At 45.2% G+C, this 18657-nt stretch overlaps 2 protein-coding genes across 9 annotated transcripts in view; both read right to left on the bottom strand.

Annotated features, from left to right (window-relative positions):
• Positions 1–908, bottom strand: part of LOC135823986 (uncharacterized) — a 49844-nt gene extending 48936 nt beyond the window's left edge. For 3 of the 5 annotated variants that reach the window (XR_010554808.1, XM_065336872.1, XM_065336870.1), the window contains exon 1: positions 665–905. Coding sequence is in view for 4 of the 5 variants with exons in the window: in XM_065336872.1 (XP_065192944.1) it covers positions 665–671 (7 nt within the window). In the remaining variant the exon portion in view is untranslated. Of the gene's footprint in view, positions 1–664 lie in introns of all 5 variants that reach the window. The other 2 variants (XM_065336871.1, XM_065336873.1) reach the window with 2 other exon arrangements.
• Positions 909–1696: 788 nt separating this feature from the next.
• On the bottom strand, positions 1697–12717 carry LOC135823988 (uncharacterized). Of its 4 annotated transcripts, none has more exons than XM_065336876.1 (6): positions 12446–12717; positions 9499–9563; positions 7678–8570; positions 6511–6956; positions 3862–3989; positions 1697–2732 (listed from the first exon to the last, which is right to left on the bottom strand). In XM_065336876.1, coding segments are annotated over exons 3-6 (1356 nt in total). In that variant the 5' UTR covers positions 8459–8570; positions 9499–9563; positions 12446–12717; the 3' UTR covers positions 1697–2731. The 4 variants fall into 4 exon arrangements, with proteins under 4 accessions (XP_065192948.1, XP_065192949.1, XP_065192950.1 ...); XM_065336877.1 differs by lacking the exon at positions 9499–9563 and adding an exon at positions 12002–12102; XM_065336878.1 differs by lacking the exon at positions 9499–9563 and having other exon boundaries at positions 8002–8570.
• Positions 12718–18657: the final 5940 nt, after the last annotated feature.

Below are 18657 nucleotides of genomic sequence, written 5' to 3' on the forward strand. Positions count from 1 at the left end.
TACATGAGCAAGTCACGGACCATGGCACGTGCGTGGTTACCATGCCATCTCAATTCTCAAACTGACGCCATCTCTCTCTCTTGACAGCCGTGCTTACAACAGTGAAATCGTTTTCCTCGAGCTACCTAAATAAATTGGTTGTGATATTTTCGGCACCCCTCCGGTCACAGCACTGGGTCTGCCCCTGCAACCCAACGATCGCCAGATCGAGTGTGATGACAGTGGATGGGTTATAGGGCTGTGAGACCCGATGCCTAGGTCCTCAACGTCGTTCCAGGTGTTCAGCACCTTACTCCATAGATATAATGAATTATGTGCTGCGCTTGATTTGGTGAACAAAACAAAGATTGATTTGTGTCACCGTCTTCCGGTTGTGAAACGTACCGCGTTCACCCATTCAACACAGGAGCCAGGTCTACAATCTACTTGCACATGATTGTAATGAAAAGCAAACGCAACCATGCAAATCGTCCGAGATTTCAACAAACTAAATTACTGTAGACTTTGGTTCACCCGCACTAGGCTTTGACTTTGAGGCCCAAACAAACGTTGCAGCAAGACCAGTCTACGTCGCTAGCATGCATACGACTTACTAATACTGGTAGCTGCACGCTTCCAGCGCTTTATGTTACATGCATGTAATAGGATCTGCTCTGAAACTCACCGGACATGACGCTTGGTCGCCTGACGAAAAGCTCAAAAACGCCGATATAATACTGAAGTGCCCTAGCAAAGCACCAACACTATCACTAAGGCCACCGACCGTGAGTGTCTGTGCCGTTTAGTCGAGCAGGACTGGTCTATCGGGATGTGTGTCAATGCCAGGAAAATGGCTTCGGCAGTTCGGGTCTTCTGGAGCTTGCACTTTTGCAATTATTTAGAAATTAGAAAAGTAGTTTTCTGGGAGCGACTGGCACACTCCCAGTCGACACCAACGACGCAACGCAATCAAAATAAACTGCGCGATGTACCAACAAGCACAGCCATGATTGTACATGTACATCCGATCGGGGATCGCACATGCACCATGTGCACGGACCGTCGGTCATGTCATGTCACAGACCATGCATGCAGACTAGACGCAGGCTCGAAGATCCACTGCCTCAGTGCAGTGACGGGTAACTGGCACACCCTATTATTGTAACATAATCAGTGTACACGACTTGTAAGTTGTAGATCTACAACTACCGGTACGCGGTCAGTGCTAGTGCAAACCCAGAAAACCAGAAAAGGACAAAAATAATTATGTAAACCCAAAAGAAAAACAGCGGTGTCACTGTGATGTTTTAAAACTCCAAGGTGTAAATGTCACTGATTCCTAAGCGGTCAGATGGATAGCATACTTGACTACTACCTCATATTATGTGCATGTAAGTTGACAGGGAGACATGTTGCTAATAGACCAGGGGCGTCTGAAACGGTACGGTCACTACGGTATTGACCGTACCACTTTTTGCCCCAGGTACCCCGTGAATCAATAAAATACACTGATCTGGGTTCTAAATTTTCAAAATGGTCAGCTCAGGCACCCCCGGTCTCCCCGACGAGTAAATTGTACTTCAGATGACTGAACGTATCCACACTAAAATACCTTCCTACGCCCCTGACTACGGTTATGCCGAGAAATATGTCTGTGCCGTGAGCTACTTCTACTCGATCTACTGTCTATTCATATCGGTGTTGTACCGTGGACTGCTGAGGTAAAGGCGCAAACACGGCCTCAAAGATAATCAGATAAGAAGTATGACAAGTCAAATAGCAGATGCAGCCATGTCACGGTATATGAAATGATTACTGGTATAATGCCGTCGACACCCAGTTTAATGGTCCAACATATTCATAACATAGCATGGTGGAGAGAGACACAGAGAGAGAGAAAGAGAGAGAGAGAGAGTGAGAGAGAGAGGAAGTTACATTTGAGAGAGAGAGAGAGAGAGAGAGAGAGAGCTAGAGAGAGAGAGAGAGAGAGAGAGAGAGAGAGAGAGAGAGAGAGAGAGAAAGAGAGAGCAAAAAACCACAGAGCAAAAACCACAGACAATGAAGCACAGGCCAGTTTGACTCGCTTGCGGCTACCGAGCTGCACGTGTACGGTTTAACAGCGAGCACCTACATGCACACGTTTGTTTCCTCAAGCGAGTCATGAACAGCAAGCCAGAAGCCATGTGCAGACAAATATCAACTGTTCCTGCCACACAGGGGTTAGTTGACCAGCTGTATATCATCGTATATGCTGGCCTGGATAGTATACAGGGCAGAATGACTGATTGCCCTGCTTTGCAGGACTCAAGCAAGAAAAGGAAATCTCTGTTCAAAGTCAAAGAACCAATGATGACTCGGGCCGCTATCAGCTAAAACGAATGCCAAGACAGCTTGGATTTCAGCTCTACCGGGCCAATCTGGGAAAGTAACAATTGCTCCTGGGTCCAATCACTGGTTCGTTCAACATCGCTGTGCATAGTCTGACCACCACCGCAGTCTGTGGGGACAGGAGGATACAGGGGTGCAACATCAAACAGTCAGCACATGCCATCATGATTACATGTCCACTTCGCATAGCATTCGGCTTCCACTTCGCTGGTGAGGTCCTTGTCCGCTCAGAGCAGAAGGTAACTTCGTAGTGTGCACCGCATTGTCTTTTTGCTTCACGGCATCCACTTCAGGGAGGTTCTGTTAGAACTTAAAAGCCAATATTGGTGCATTTGTGTGCAGTACCAGACTTGCCAGAACGGCATCTAAAGGACAACAGAGGACAGGGACACAGAACGGCAGAAGAAAGATTGAGCACATTTAACTCACGGTGCTGCACTCACGTTCCCATAGCAGCGGTAGTAAAAGAAGTGCAGTGCTTACAGCAGAAATACCGTAAAAGTCCGTAAATAAGTACCTGCCCGAAAGAAATACCCCCTTCATTCTTTTGGCCCTGTCTGTTGAAGTCAAGTCAAACCCGATAAACATACTGCCCGAAATAAGTACCGGTACGGTGCGCACATGCAGCACGTAGCATGTACATCGACATGAAAATGACTTCTCCACTACACACAAGTCAGGTCCGAAAGTTAGTTCGTGCCCGAAAGTCAGTACCCGCCCGAAAGTTAGTACGGGTGTGGTCACTAAATTCGAAAGTAAATACGTACTTATTTACGGACTTTTACGGTAGCCCGAACGCGCACCAACTGGTAGAGAAATATTTTAAATTATAATCAAATAGTTTTTTTGACTATAGCTCTGATGTCTCTCAAGGTGTGCAAGCTCCACAGCAGCCACTTCATAACTTAGCATTGATAAACCCTACACCGACACAGACACAAATGGTTTCTTCGCTGCAAACCCGTCAAAATGTCAATCAATTTTCGTCCAGGAGCCATCATCAGATGAGGTACGTGAACAAAACGAGGTGTGTGAAGGGTGTTTCCATGCATACAACAGCCGGGTATACGGTACATGTACATCCAAACAACACAATTCAAAATCCTGTGTTACTGAAACACCCTCAACAAAAGGGTTCCTACCGTATTATCTCTAATATAAGCACAGTCTCCGATAATAGCACGTCTCCAATAATAGAACACCTTGGGGCGGAATTCAGTCTCCATTATAAGCACACTGTGTAAATTCATTATTTGTACCGGCGAAAAAACCCTGAAACGTGTGTGTGTCTGACATGAATTTGGCATGGCAACATGCCCCTGAAATGAGGTTGAAATAATAATGGAACAGTCTCCAATAAAGGAACGTCTCCTGTAAAAGCACGGGGCGAAGGTACATTGAAAAAATAAAGGACCGTGCTTATATTAGAGATAAAACGGTATATCCATTGAGAAGAGAGCGCAAGCAAAAGATCCAGACTACAAGTAGGCTTACCAATGCATAGACTGATTGGGAGCCAGAAGATCTCTGAAGACCTTGATGTGACTAGGATAATTGATCATCAGATCGTTGACGACCTTGCCGCTATTCTGTGTACGTGCAGCTCCATGCTCGAGTATTACCTGCGTACACAGACAATCATTATATGAATAGCATGAATACATGAAGTGTCTATGATAACACAAAAGGCGATAAGCTCCAAATTTGAGGAACTGAGATTTTGAGCTCATTGTAATCTATATGTCTAGAGGCACCTTCACGGAAACTTTCACATTCAAAATCTTAATAAAACAGATAGAAATGATACTTCGACAATCGACATGCTGCAGATTGTGAATAGCAACTGAATAGAGTGGTTGTCAGTTGATAACCCCCCTTTTCTTATGATGCAGTTGCGTGACGTCCACCACTTTCTTAGTGAGCTTCACAATATCTTGGTGATAACTGTCAACTGTTATGTGTAACATCTCAATAGGGCTTGAAAGTGCTACGTCACAGCATAGCAACAATTTCAAAAATGCAAAAACTGGATCCACTTGGATCCAGTTTTTGTATGGATCCAAGCACATTTCAAGCCGTCTTACTCACAGCAAGGTGATGTAACCAGTGAAATTGACTGATTTGGCTACTGGGGACGGGGTTACAACTGGTGGCGAAGTAAAAGTCACCCCAGCATACGACATGAGTGGGTTGCTATGCACCCACATACTGAGGCAATAGCAAAGTCACACCTTAGAGTGGATCCAAAATAGAAATCTGATGTCAACTTACTACTCCCTGGCCGTTTTTGACGTCATCACTTTCAAGCCCTATAGGGCTTGAAAGTGATGATGTCACAAGTCAACAAATAACGATAAATAACAACTTCTGGATCAAATTTGACCCACTCTGCCCATAGTGAAGGTACTGTGTGATGGGGAGGCGCTTGTGTCGCATGCAGGTGAGATCTTTCTGTACAAGGAGTGGGTCCACTATCGAGACAGTCCAGGTTTGCTACTACCGGCAGACGCGTCACCCTGGGAGAGCCATCCAAACCTGTCCGGATCCATTCAAAAACTGGGTCCAAGTGGATCCAAAAGTCAGCGTTACCATGGCTCTGGCCTGGCTGTGACGTAGCACTTTCAAGACAAACTGTGAGAAGTATGTGAGAAGTAAATGAGTTCAGTGTCCCTCAGACCTACATGTACTTGAGCCTGTGTGTATGTACACCACCGCATGCTCTTCATGATGTGCTTTCTGGGGTAGAGAATGAAAACTTGAAAAGGGACTGAAGGTAGTGAATGTACATTATCATGATTATGATTGAGAGCAACTAAGTTACTCCCAAAGAACTCTCGATCATATAATTTATATGTACTTCCTCCGGAAACAAAAACATCCTGACTTTTCACTACTTTTCGCTGCTATTTCTCTCTTTCTCTTTCGTTCTGTCAGCCTGAAACACTGACATGACATTTTGGAATCGTAGGAAAGCATGATTCATATCCTGGAGAGCCGGCAGACTGCGCAGAGCAAGGGTGTCGACGGTGCAAACAAAGCAAAGCGAACATGTTTTTCATTTTTCGTCCATTAGGCGCAATGCGAAGAAAAGCACTGCGCACACTGCTCGTCGTTGCTATTTTTTAGTTCAGAACTTGACAGAGCAGGGCAATGGCACCCAGGAGCAAGAAGAGTGGAAAATGAATAGCTAGCGTTTTGAAATCTTCGCCATCCCCGAAACGCCTGTCGCCATGCGAATAGGTCGGCAAGATGTCAAAACTTCAAAACGCAGAGATGTGACAATCGTCACTTCGCGCAGCAGAGCAAGATGAACAAGTTCAAAATAGATGTGTCATTCCGCCACTGCAGAGCCCAGACCTCAACGTGGATGATCTCGCCTTTTCCAGCAGCCTCGACGATGTGTCCTTGGTTGCAAAGGAGAACAGGCGAGATCTGATCGGGGCAGTCTGGAAGTGCTGGTACGACTATGATATCCCTCGGAGGAAATTTGAAATGTTCGGCTTTGCCTGTGTTTGTTGTTCCGGGGCATGCTCGAGCGAGATCGGAGGAGGTATTGAGTACCAGCGCTGCAGCGCCACCTTGGTCTCCGCAGAGATGTTGGAGAAGGCATTCAGGTAACAGCGAAGATGATCAGGTACGCGGAGAAGCTTCTCCGCGACATACGACATTGCGTTGATCGACCTGCCACTTGGAACGGTTTGAGCCGTGATGAGTCGAGCGATGGCGACCCAGACTGAGACTCTACTCCCATTAATCGATCCTGTAGATATTGTAGATGTGTCGATTGAATGTGCTGAAGTGTTTGAACACAGTGACTCCGTGAAAAGATTTAAGTCATGTAAAAAAAGTCACGAAGTTTTTTGTTTCCTGAGGATGTACTTTCAACACCCAGTCCGTCTTACGGTAGCATAAAAGCTCTGCCGTAAGCACTCTTCAAGCAGTGGAGCATCCTGCTTGATAACGTATACCTTCAACAAATTCAGTCCAGTTTCATCCCAACATACAGACAGGACACTGACCATGACGAGTAGGCAGGGGTAAGTACAAACAAATGGACACGTCAGCGTGGAATGCGGCCTCCTGATCTACATATACATTATAGTCACTACCAACAACACACAACATGTATTATTTGCTACTCACTGGGATGATGAAGCATCCTTGCGACTTCAGAGCTGAAGCGAGAAGTGCGCGATGTCCATTGGATGACATAGCCGGATGACGTAGGAGTCGTGTATCCCCGACACCCAGGCAGGCCACAACACTGAAACCATGACGTGTAGCTGCAGCCATATCTACTGATACACCATTGAAAACATCGCCTGGATACTTGGAAGTCTCCACTGGCTTACTATCTCGGTTGACAATGCACAATGCCTGAACGGCCACGCCATCAACCAGAGAGACGCCAGTGGTGTGTTCTGGACCAATGAAGCATGACAGCATATCATACATTCGACCCTTGTTTGGACTCCAACCTTCTTTTCTGAACGACTCTGAGCACCGGTCCATGATTTGTTGCCGTTGCTTGTTTTTAACTAGTAGTGTGTCGAGCAAAATAAGCTGCTGAAGATGATGGGCACCGTACTCTAACAAGAAACAGCACACAGATAGAAAACAGAACGACAGATTGAAAAATACAGCAATCAAGGGGCAATGTGCTGCTTGATACGTTCGGCCAGCTGTTGAGAGGTCCTACCAACATCCCGGCTATCGCATTCAAAATAGTAAATAAGGTGACTCAAGTCAGGGTTGGAAGGAAATCATTCAACATCGTGAACGAATGTATCGTGGTGAAAACTGTTACATCCGTGGACTGTGTGGACTTTCCGGGGTTAAGCCAGAAACACACGACAGGGTTTAGAGGTCATACATGTATCAACTGCTCTTTTTGGTGGACTTTCTCGTTACTAGTCGATTCAAGAGCGGCGAGGGATGACCGTATTTTTTTTGTAAACGAAAAGCACCTAGAATCCACAACTGAAGCGATTTGCTTATTTTATTTTCTATCGCAATACCTCATGGCGCAGTGGGAACACCGGCCAATGTGTAAGTGTGACATATGAGTACATGTACCACACTCACTTCTCCTTTTTCTAGTATCAGGTCCAGGTAAGGAATTCAGAAAATGCACTGGTGGAAAGGCGGACCACACAACAGAAGCAAGACCTAACTGATTGATACTGATATAACGTTATTTTAATGTTTCGACGATCAATCACTCAATCAAGCCTTGCTCCCGTTGTGTGGTCCACCTCTTCCACCAGTATACCATGTGACAGTCGGTAAGCACTCTGAAAACACACTTACTCTGTATGAGTTGATCAACACTGATCAGCTTCAGCAAGGCACTGCACTCTACACCACACAGTGTACAGTAGAGAAGTAGGCTGAACACTTGAGCATGACGATACTTGGGATCACCTGTACTCTGTATGGCTGAATAGCGACTCATCAAGTCCATGGCTAGCGAAGGATCAGCAATGTTCAACGAAAACAGTGCATAAGCATACTGGCCAATATCTCTACATTCACTAACATACTGAACATCAAGCCGGTCCTGTAGCAGCTGCCTGAACTCAGATGTTGTACATCGGCATCGTGACGCCCAGTACAGCATCCACCTCAGCTCACCTTGATTCTTGCTATCCCGCCATAGATCTGTAGGTAAACTAGCTGCGTGATCCAGTACAGCTACAACTAGATGAGTCACTGCGCTGTCCTCCTCGGTAACCCTAGCACAAGCCCGGAGGATGGTCTTGAGATTCTGTACACGATATATGTCGTTAAGGTGACGTTGAATCAGAGAAACTTGTGAAGTCAGGTCGCTAGGTTGAAACGTGTGTGCAGTGATCATAGCAGTGAAGAGCCTATCAATAGCCAAAATGGCATCCCATACAGTGGTATCCTGACGCACTGACCTATCTGAGTGGCATCTCACGGGTTGCGGGGAGCAAAGCGTCGTCGCATTGGGAGCCAGTGCAAACGTGTTAGCTGCAAGTCGTCTAGACCGGACCAGTGAGCTCATACCATAGCCATGCTGAAGAAAGTTACTCACAGTCCTCAGACTACGCAACTTTGAAGCAAACATGATGTGTTGGTAACTTGCCTGGGTGACACTAGTTTACACAAATACTTGATCCTATGCTCCACTGAATGACAATGTGTAGTCACTGTACGCTGGCTGCTCACAATACCGTCCTCTGGGAAACAATACAAAACAGCACACACACACAAACAAACTCAACAACATTCTACTCAACAGTTTCCTCGGAGACAAGAATGCAATGATACCGAGAAGAAGAAACCTTTCAAGAGTTTCAAGGGCCTGAAGTGTATCATTCTTCTCAGTATCATTACATTCTACTCACATTACACATTTAGTGATATCAACTGATTTCAAAGATGAGTGTGGCACAATACTCGTACTGTTGACCTGTTCAAGTGTGATGCGACAACAAAATTTAAATAAGCCTCCAGATCCAAAAAGGAGGCTTATTTATGTCCTTTTCAACATTCTAAGCTATCTGTACCAAGACATTGATGTCATCAGCAGATCACTGTGCTAAAAACCCAAAGTCAAAAATATTCACCCAACACAGAGTTATGGTGGTATGGCCAACTGCATTTACATCTCTCACCACAGTGCACTCAACTTTCAAGTGCGTGTTTTGCAACACCGCACACTACTTATCACATCTGGAGGCTCAAATGCCACTGACAATGTGTCTTATGATAGTGTTCTCAGAGACAAAAAAAATAAATAAGACTCAAGACTAGAACAAGCGCCATGCTCCTCGCGATCAGCTTAGGCGAAAAAGACCAAGCATCAGAATCGCTCCAAACACTAGTGGAGACGAACCTATCACACTTCGTATACACTTTTCAAGCGCATTTTGACATGTTCACCACAATCTTGGAGTGAGCACCGCTGGCGGGCACGGCGCCCCGTCCTTGGAAAAGCTCTTCAGACAGCTTCTAAAGCATTTAAAAATAATCTAGCACTGTGTGCAAGTGACAAAATCAAGAAGAAGAAAAACCATCACCTGAATATTGAATCACAGCATGGCATTCAGGGTGCTTAGACAAACGCTCTTCAACATCTGGATGCGCGTATCCGACAATACATACCATTCCATGATGTGCATGTGTCACACGAGTACGCACGGGAAGCCCACCAAAGAATCATCCAGGTGCTAAACGATCAACATAGCAGCAGCAGCCACATCAAACAACAACTTGATGATGTTACCGCGAGGAATGCCACGCAGCATATCAATCCATCATCCACTGTCAAGGAATGGTCATCAACTAGCGCAAGTCGGGGACAATTGAAAACAGAAATCAATCCATCATGCACTGTCAAGGAATCGTCATCAACTAGCGCAAGTCGGGGACAATTGAAAACAGAAATCAATCCATCATCCACTAATTCTTTGTGCCATCTTCAATAGGTCCGTCAAATACAGTAGTAGTAGGTTTTTCATTTTGACCCGACGAGACCATACGACGCTTGCAGATCACAGCACGAACAGTTCACCAGCCACACTCCACGAAAGCAAGTAGTAGTACTCCTGACAAGTCTTGTTTCGTTCCATAGAGATAATAACGGGGAACTCATCAGAGGAGAAGCAGTTGTTGAATGAAGGGGTTTAGCTGAATAATGCTATTTTATAGAAAAGATATTGGCGGGTCGGGTCAAAATGAAAAACCTACTACTACCATCATCCACTGTCAAGGAATCGTCATCAACTAGCGCAAGTCGGGGACAATTGAAAACAGAAATCAATCCATCATCCACTGCCAAGGAATGGTCATCAACTAGCGCAAGTCGGGGACAATTGAAAACAGAAATCAATCCATCCACTGCTAAGAAATAGTCATCAGAAGTGTCCAGCAAGCGGCGCAAGCCGGGGACAATTGAAAACAAACACACTGGGTATGGCACCAACCGCCTTGAGATGAACAGGAACGGAAGCGACACAGTGGAGACGGGTGACGAGGTAGGCTGCGGTGCTGAATTTCCAGGCATTGGTGGAGTCTGCGCATCAAGTTCTGGTGATATGGTTTTGGATCCGTCCACGGTAGTTGCAAAACTCGGCCCAAAGTATATGATTGTACACAACGGTGAACGACTCCAGGATTCACACCAACACACTCTGCACAGTATTACCAGTGCTTATTACGTATGTTGCCCCCCCCCCCCCCCCCCCCCCCCCCCCGTACTCTCCTTTGGCTAGAACCCTGATCATGACTAGTAAAGGAAAAGTGTAGAAAGAGTGGCGAATGACATTTTTTGGCTCACTATGAGCATGTCAGAAAAGTGCGGGCAAAACATTCGCACTCGTGCTTGACTAGTGAATCCATGCACTCCGAGCTTTGCTCGTCACGAATGCCGGGAATCTGCCGGTTCTTCCATTGCGCTCATCAGTTCATATACAAACTTGATACAGGTCTACTCTCCATATAACGTAATCTCTGGGACCACGCAAAAATTATGTTATATCGAGAGTTATGTTATGTAGAAAACCGTGTGTAAAATACAAGATGTACCTCAAAATGAAGGGTATTACAAGGCGGGTTAAAACGTGGAAACATATACACACTGTACTACCATCGACATCAGATACCATCAATGCCGCAGAATATATGCACAATAGGACTAAACTGGCTAGCTACAGCTACCGCTTGATCGTATCGTGCACATGAATTTACGTTGTATCGAGAGTGCGCACGTCGGGGACCGCGCCGTAGCGTGTGTTATGTCGAGGTTTATGTTAATATGTAGGATTATGTTGTGTAGAACAAAATTTGTATGGAAGTGATGCTGTTTCGGCTAGCGAGGTTTATGTACAAGTGAGAGTTGTTATATCGAGAGCAGACCTGTATTGAGATATCTGAGTGTCATGAGTGATGTTCTGCTCAGCGTTGCGGGAACGCGGCACGAAGAATCCCGGGAACACTCTTTGCGTTCCCGGAACGTAAAGGAAACTTGTTCTGCTCTACGTACATATACGTTTGGGTAAAGAAATCACGCGCAAAGTGTACTGGGAATTTTCCCTTCCAAATTTGGCAGTTTTCTGCCTGCATTTGAATGATGATAGTAATATCCAGCAGATCCGCACGCATTTTCTTTGCATGTGCCACAACATAGAGAACCTCATCTATGAGTAGAAATCTGGACCCAAAACCTGTCCCTCCAGGAAATCGCGATTCCACGGATGCAACAAATTTCGCGATTTTGGCCCAAACCCGCGATTTTCAGCAAAATTCGCGATTTCCCACATTTGTCGTTGTTTTCTGCACCATATCCCACATTTTTCTGCACTTTTCACGCAGTGCTTTCCATGATCCTGTGGGTTATTTGCACAGTACGACTCGTACTACTCCCGAGTAGATATACGATACAAAAATTGCGTGATTTGGCCCAAATCCGCAATTTTCTGCAAATAATTCCGCGAATTCCTCGCAAGTTCTGCATCATTCCGCACTTTTCGTCGCATTTTTTGTTGTTTTCTGCCGCAATTTCTTGCGCAAGTTTTCGGGAGTTTTTTCCGCAAATTCCCGCAGGGACAGCAAAACACGCAAAGCCGTAGACTCTGACCCAGACACCTGCTCTCTACGTTTCACGTACCAGTACAGCAGAACCCGGCTACTGGGACTAATGTGATCCGGTCGAGAACGGCGATAGCGTGGCATACACCGAGGACCTCTTGCAACACTGAACACAGGACACTGGACAGAACCGAGGGCTTCCGGTGATTTCACTGACTTGTAACTATGGTGACACTCGGATCATTGTACATTTACATGATTTGTGGACTACATGTACTTGCCACTAGGCACTATTCCATTTTTATTTATTTTTGTAAGCAGAACATAGTGCCATTAGTGGATTCGTGGTGCATCAGTGCAGTATGCCCTATCGACGCAGGGATCAAAGATATCCGGATACTCAGAGCCCTTCACGCTTCACAGCTAAGCCAACAACAGCAGCAGCACGCCAAGGACACGAGTCTCTCCTAGGCAAAGGTGCGGATATCAATGAGAAAGCGTGCAATGCTTTCTCCACTCTCACCTGTGCAATCGCGGGATGCTGATGAAGTGAAGTTCAGCACTATGAAAATAATGCTTGCTGCTTGCTTCGCCCAGCTGCAGCTACAGCGATCGATAAACCGTGGCGTACTCGTACTCACTCTCACAGTATGCGGCAGTGAATGCACGGGGAGTCTGGAGCCAATTATCAGTACTATACTAGGACAAGCTTCTTGCAAAAGGTTTGTAACGTGTTTTCGTGGATACAGTACAGCAGTCACTACAGGGCTAGGCTAGGCTCCCTATTTGCGCCGCCGGCGCCGAGCAGGCTCATAAATTAATTAATTTCTCGATCAATGCCGCTTGCCTGATTTGTATTTTTGTAGGCTGGCTGCGTCTTTTGCAGGCGCTACAGTGCATTTCAAAACTATAGACGCGTAGGGTTTTTGAAATATTTCAAATTTGGCTGGAACTTTTTGAGAATAGTTTTCGGAATATTGCTCAGGATCGCTCCACAATTACTCTCATGTAGTTTCTAAAGGATTGGATAACAGACGCCCAATTTGGAAAAATTTATGCACAAAGTGATCACAGATTTTATGTGGTATAGATGCTGGCATAACGGGTTTTGCCTAGGTACGCGTCTATAGTTTTGAAATGGACTGTAGGTACTGGGTAGCTTGGTACTGTATTACATGTATTATTTTTTATGATAACGACTATGTTTGTAGGGGTGCGCGGATAATATTATGCTCGCACGCACCCGCGGCCCGATATTATTATTATGCTTTCGGGCATTTCCCGCGGAACTTCGAAAGTATTCTCCCAAAACATCGAAAAAATTCTCCAGAATTCCCCCCCCAAAAAAAAAAACCCAGCACGAACCGTGCCTTGCGCATGCTCTTTAGTATGCAAAATGGACGGTCAGGCACGTGATCACTGCATGCAGGATCTACACTACGTTGTAGTCTTAAAGGGGAAGTTAAGGCAAAAATTAAAATTTCACCAGTTGTAGTCTTCGGGGTGCTGAGTCGAATGGTCTTGGTCCGAGAAAGCTGAGACGCTCCCTTCCTACTTGAATCCCAATCGAACTCGCGCACTTCCACCGAAACTGGGTGACTGCGCCCTACTAGATGGGGATTTGTATGCAAAATGTCACTAAAAGCGCCATTTCGTTCTTATAAAAGCACGGATGACCGCGATTGGCCCATATGTTGTACTCTTTTGGACGCTGAGTCGACTGGTTTTGGTCCGAAAAGGCTGCGATGCAGCGTTCCTCCTTTATTCCCAATCGAACATGGTTGAAGAAGCGGTCACTTGCTCCTGGGTGCCCAGATCACCTGGTCACCACGCCAGCAGGCGACAACTTTCACACCAAGGTTCAACTCGAGTTCAACTCGAGTGACAGGACTGCACCCAAAAAAGGTCAAACAGGCTAGTAAGTTGTACCCTGCAGGCACGGTGACCAGGTGACTGGCGTACGCAGGAGCACGTGACCGCTTGTTCAACCATGTTCGATTGGGAATAAAGGAGGAACGCTGCATCGCAGCCTTTTCGGACCAAAACCAGTCGACGCAGCGTCCAAAAGACTACAACATATGGGCCAATCGCGGTCATCCGTGCTTTTATAAGAACGAAATGGCGCTTTTAGTGACATTTTGCATACAAATCCCCATCTAGTAGGGCGCAGTCACCCAGTTTCGGTGGAAGTGCGCGAGTTCGATTGGGATTCAAGTAGGAAGGGAGCGTCTCAGCTTCCTCGGACCACGACCATTCGACTCAGCACCCCGAAGACTACAACTGGTGAAATTTTAATTTTTGCCTTAACTTCCCCTTTAACTTATACATCAGGGAGTCGTAAAAATATATAAAATATATACGGTATTTTACGACTCCCTGCACTACATGTATACATCAGTACATGTACAGGTAGACTCCCTTTAATTCGAACCTCAAATTGCCAGGCCCTAACTTCGAATTATCCAGAACTTCTAATTATCCAAATGCAGCCCCGGGGGGGGGGGGGGGGGGGCCATGCACTGATATGTATGTCAAAATGCTTGAAATCGCATGCTGAATATTTTTTGCACATTTTTATTTGCATCAACGAAACATAGGTGGTCGTACCGGTCGTGTAAAACGGATCATCAAAACACTGGATCGACACAAAATCATTTTGACATCTTCATTTTCTAGTGAAGAAGTTGTCAGTCACTGCAGCTTTCCTGAAACAGTTTCAACGGAAAAGAACTGCGCTGCCTAATCCGCGTCATGAAAGGCCGTCGGACAGCAGCACGTCGTTCTGAAGAACGGAAGTGGAGCATAGGCATAGACAATATTTACGACAATAGTGCTTTTGCGCGCCAACATCTCCGCGCACGAGCTGGCGCGGCAAGAAAGGCCATCGAGATCCGCGAAGAGAGTCAGCCACCTGGAAGATGTCGTCTTCAATCAAACCTTTGCAATTTGCCTCGCACGGGCTTGAAAGAAATTTCGAGAGAAGGTGGGTTTCTTGAACGCTATAGTCGATCCTGCAGCGGACCATCGATCGATTTTTTAGCTACTCTTGGCTAGAGAAGGAGAAAAGAATGAACTTCGAATTACAAGGATAGCAACTCAATCTCACTTCGAAATAAGCGTTCAAAGGACATAGCCAATGTACCGTAAACAGCTCTTCTGTACGAAGACTGGGTTCGAATTATCCAACCGGCGCACTTTTCGTACTTCGAATTATGCATTCGATTTTGACTTGATCTGAAGTGACTTGCAGAAGATCGGTACGACGAAAAAGTTCGAATTACACGGAATGTTCGAATTATACCGTATTCGAATTAGAGGGAGTCTACCTGTACATGATTGTACTAGATCTACATGACTGTACACAGCAGTACTATGATCTACTCAGGCTGCGTCCACGGATGCGCGCTTGTTCTCTGTTCTCTGGCCCCTGGCAGGTCAAAATTGACAGAATTCCCCCAAAACTCTTCTGAAGGTCAATGGATCTGGCAAAAGACCGATAGAATTCCCCTAAAATTCCCAAAATTTTCTCAACGATAGTATTCCCAAATTATTCCGAGAATAATCCGCGCACCCTTAATAACGACCTACGTACTTCTTGCGTAGGGATATCGGATGAATAATAATCTACCCGGTATTATCTAAATATAAGCACGGTCCTTTATCATGTTTAATAGGTGAGCAAAGAAAGAGAAAAAAGACATAGTCTAGGGCAGAGCTCTGCGCTTGAGCATATGATTGTAAGCTTGCAGAACTGGGATAAAACATGTAAATGATGAAAAATGTGCCAGAGATAAGCTTCTAAAGAATATGATGTGACGCTACATATTCAACGGGATTCCACTGCAGTGAAACCAATGCTCGTAAAACGGTTTGTGCGGCTCTTGCAAATTCGCTTAAACTGGTTAAGGAGGTGATCTTAGGGGGCAGACAATTCCAGAGGGTGCTGTCACATTTATGGAAAAAGAGATTTGAACAGCGTTGTCCATGGTTTGTCAATATCAGCTTATTGGGACGTCGTGCACTGGTTTTGATATGTATACCAAAATTAGATAAGTAGTGGGGATAGACATTAACGTACTCAGAAGGACAAGAGAGATGTGTTGCCTTCTATAATGCAAAGACTCTAGAAAGCATAGCTTATTAAGATTTTCAATGTACCTCCGCCCCGTGCTATTATTGGAGACGTTCCTTTAGTTTAGGTCCTTTTTATTAGGCCGTTAAGGCCTTTTTTTTTGGAACAAGCTGTTCTATGTACAGTCAACTTCGCCAATAACGACATTCGGCGGGGCATCAGAAAAGTGTCCTTATTCGCGAAGTGTCCTTATAACCGAAGTCCCATTTGAATGTATGTGAACCCATATTTTGTATAGTATGATATGCATATCAAAATGAAGCTCTTTTCTTGCTCTATGTCAATGTGTACTTTATTTTCATATTGCAGTTGAAAGGAACTAAAAATTCAATATGCAAGGGAAATCAATTGAAAAATATGCCTTTTTGAGCCATCTACAGGGCCAGGGACATGTACATGTATGATGATTACTGTACAATCATGTACAACTACATGTACATTGTATACATATAGGTGTGCTGGTAAATCCAACAATTTTGAAGCCAACATAAAAAAGGAAGAAAAAGCCCCCCCCCCCCTTGGCTGCATTTTCTTGCATGTGTGCAATAATATCAAGAGTGTGCAACGCCGATCCAGCTCTGCATAGGGTGTTGGTCGAGCGGAATCGGATCTTCTGATGTCATGCGTACACTTCACACCAGCGCAAGGCCGGTCTCGAGGCAGGGCACCATTGTTTTTGATCCAAGAGTACCCGCGACTCCCCGGGTTCCCCTCAGATGTGTACGGTAGTATGACGCAAAGATCCGATTCCGCTCGACCAAGAGTCAAGACTCTATGCAGAGCTGGATCAGGCGTTGCACACTCTGGGGGGGGTTATGTACTCTTGATAATATCCATCACCAGTGCACCATAGCCTAGGTTCTGGTACTTCTGCATGACAGGTATTGTACTTGACTGACAGGTACAGTCAGACCTCGCTTATCCGGTCCTCGTTTATCCGGATCCCTCGCCATCCGGAAGAAAAAAGCTGGTTACATATTTACAGCATACGTGATGCATCCAACATAAACGGTGTTCGGTTATCCGGTTCCCTCGCCTATCCGGATATTTTTTTGGAAAACGGATGTGTGCGGTTAAGCGAGGTCTGACTGTACTTGAAATAGCTGTCAAAACTAAAGCCCAGAAAGTCGTTATTCAAGCAGTGAATATGACCACGGGGCACTAAAAGCATGTCGCTATACGCGAATTGTCGTTATTCAGATAGTCGTTATATCCGAAGTTAAATGTATACAGTTAGATGGGACTTTGCTCTGGGCATGGAAATTCGGTCGTTATTCGCGAATTGTCGTTATATCCGCAGTCGTTATTAGCGAAGTTGACTGTATAGCCACTCCTTCATCCAGGTCCAAATGTATCAATGGATCAGTGTTTACTTCAGTATCGCTATAGAGATGCTATGGCCAGAGCCTATGACATACAGGTAAAAGGAAAACTCCTTTTCGTCTCAGTTTGATATTCACTTCGCGTACGTCTAGTCTCCTCCATGGCCGGCTCTCCATGATTTAAAAAAAAAGAACTTCTCGTAAATCATCGTTACGGATGTTGTGTAACAGTCTCGGTTGTAACGTTGTGCATGCTACATCACCTGACTACGTTGCTACATAAAGACTTTATCATTTTATGTAGCAATGGCATTACATGTACATGTACATGTAAATGTAGCATTGGTGCTAAAGCCAGTGAAGGATTAGGTGTTTGCACCTCATGGCTTTAGCCGATTGTTGCCAAAAACCTGAGATTTCCCGAATGATTATCCACTATGAAACTCGTTATGCCGCTCAAACCTCACATAATGCTCGTCTTGTTCCTTTCTAGTGCTCCATAATGCTCTGATAGTCTCATAATGCCGAATATAATGCCGGCATTATCCGCTGGACCCTACTACAGACTACAGGTGAAATCCTGATAATCATCGAACCTCAAAATGCCAGGAAAAAACTTCTAAATATCCGGACATTCTAATTATCCAAACATGAACCCACAACTCAATATGTATGTCAAAATGCTCTAATGGTCACGCAGAGTTGCGCTATGGACCTTAGACACACATTTTACGGACACTGAACTGACCGGCACAGCCTGCTCATGCAAACTGAACTGACCAGTACAGTGTACAGTGAACTTCGAATTACACTTTGCTAGCTTCGAATTATCAGCACAAATCCCACACATTTTCTATGTAAGTGGAATCTGTGGGACTTCTAATTAACCGTACATGTCCAGTTCGAGGTTCGAATTATCAGAATTTTTTATGTGGGAATCGTATTGATAGAAATCGGTCCTGGAAAAACTTCTAATGAAGCGGTATGTTCGAATTACGCCATATTCGAATTATCAGGATTCCACCTGTACTGTAGTAGAGCCGTAGAAGCGCACTGTAGTAGTACCGGTATACTAGTACTTACTAGTACAATCATGATTCTGTCCCTGCGGGAATTTGCAGAAAATAGTCTCGAAAACTGGCGCAAGAAATTGCGGCAGAAAACAACGCAAAATGCGGCGAAAAGTGCGGAACTTGCCAGGAATTCGCGGAATTATTTGCAGAAATTTGCGGATTTGGGCCAAATCACGAAATTTATTGCATCCGTCGAATCGCTATTTGC

The sequence above is a fragment of the Sycon ciliatum genome, chromosome 8 (assembly GCF_964019385.1).
Source record: "Sycon ciliatum chromosome 8, ocSycCili1.1, whole genome shotgun sequence".
In the NCBI taxonomy this organism is placed as follows: domain Eukaryota; kingdom Metazoa; phylum Porifera; class Calcarea; order Leucosolenida; family Sycettidae; genus Sycon; species Sycon ciliatum.

Excerpts from the sequence above, each read along its gene's own strand:
- LOC135823988 (XM_065336874.1), bottom strand. The coding sequence starts at position 8,458 with ATGTTTGCTTCAAAGTTGCGTAGTCTGAGGACTGTGAGTAACTTTCTT. Across the intron at positions 6,957-7,677 it reads TGTTGATCAACTCATACAGA|AGTACGGTGCCCATCATCTT; the intron begins GTAAGTGTGTTT and ends GTTTCTTGTTAG. Across the intron at positions 3,990-6,510 it reads AAGGATGCTTCATCATCCCA|GTAATACTCGAGCATGGAGC; the intron begins GTGAGTAGCAAA and ends CTGTGTACGCAG.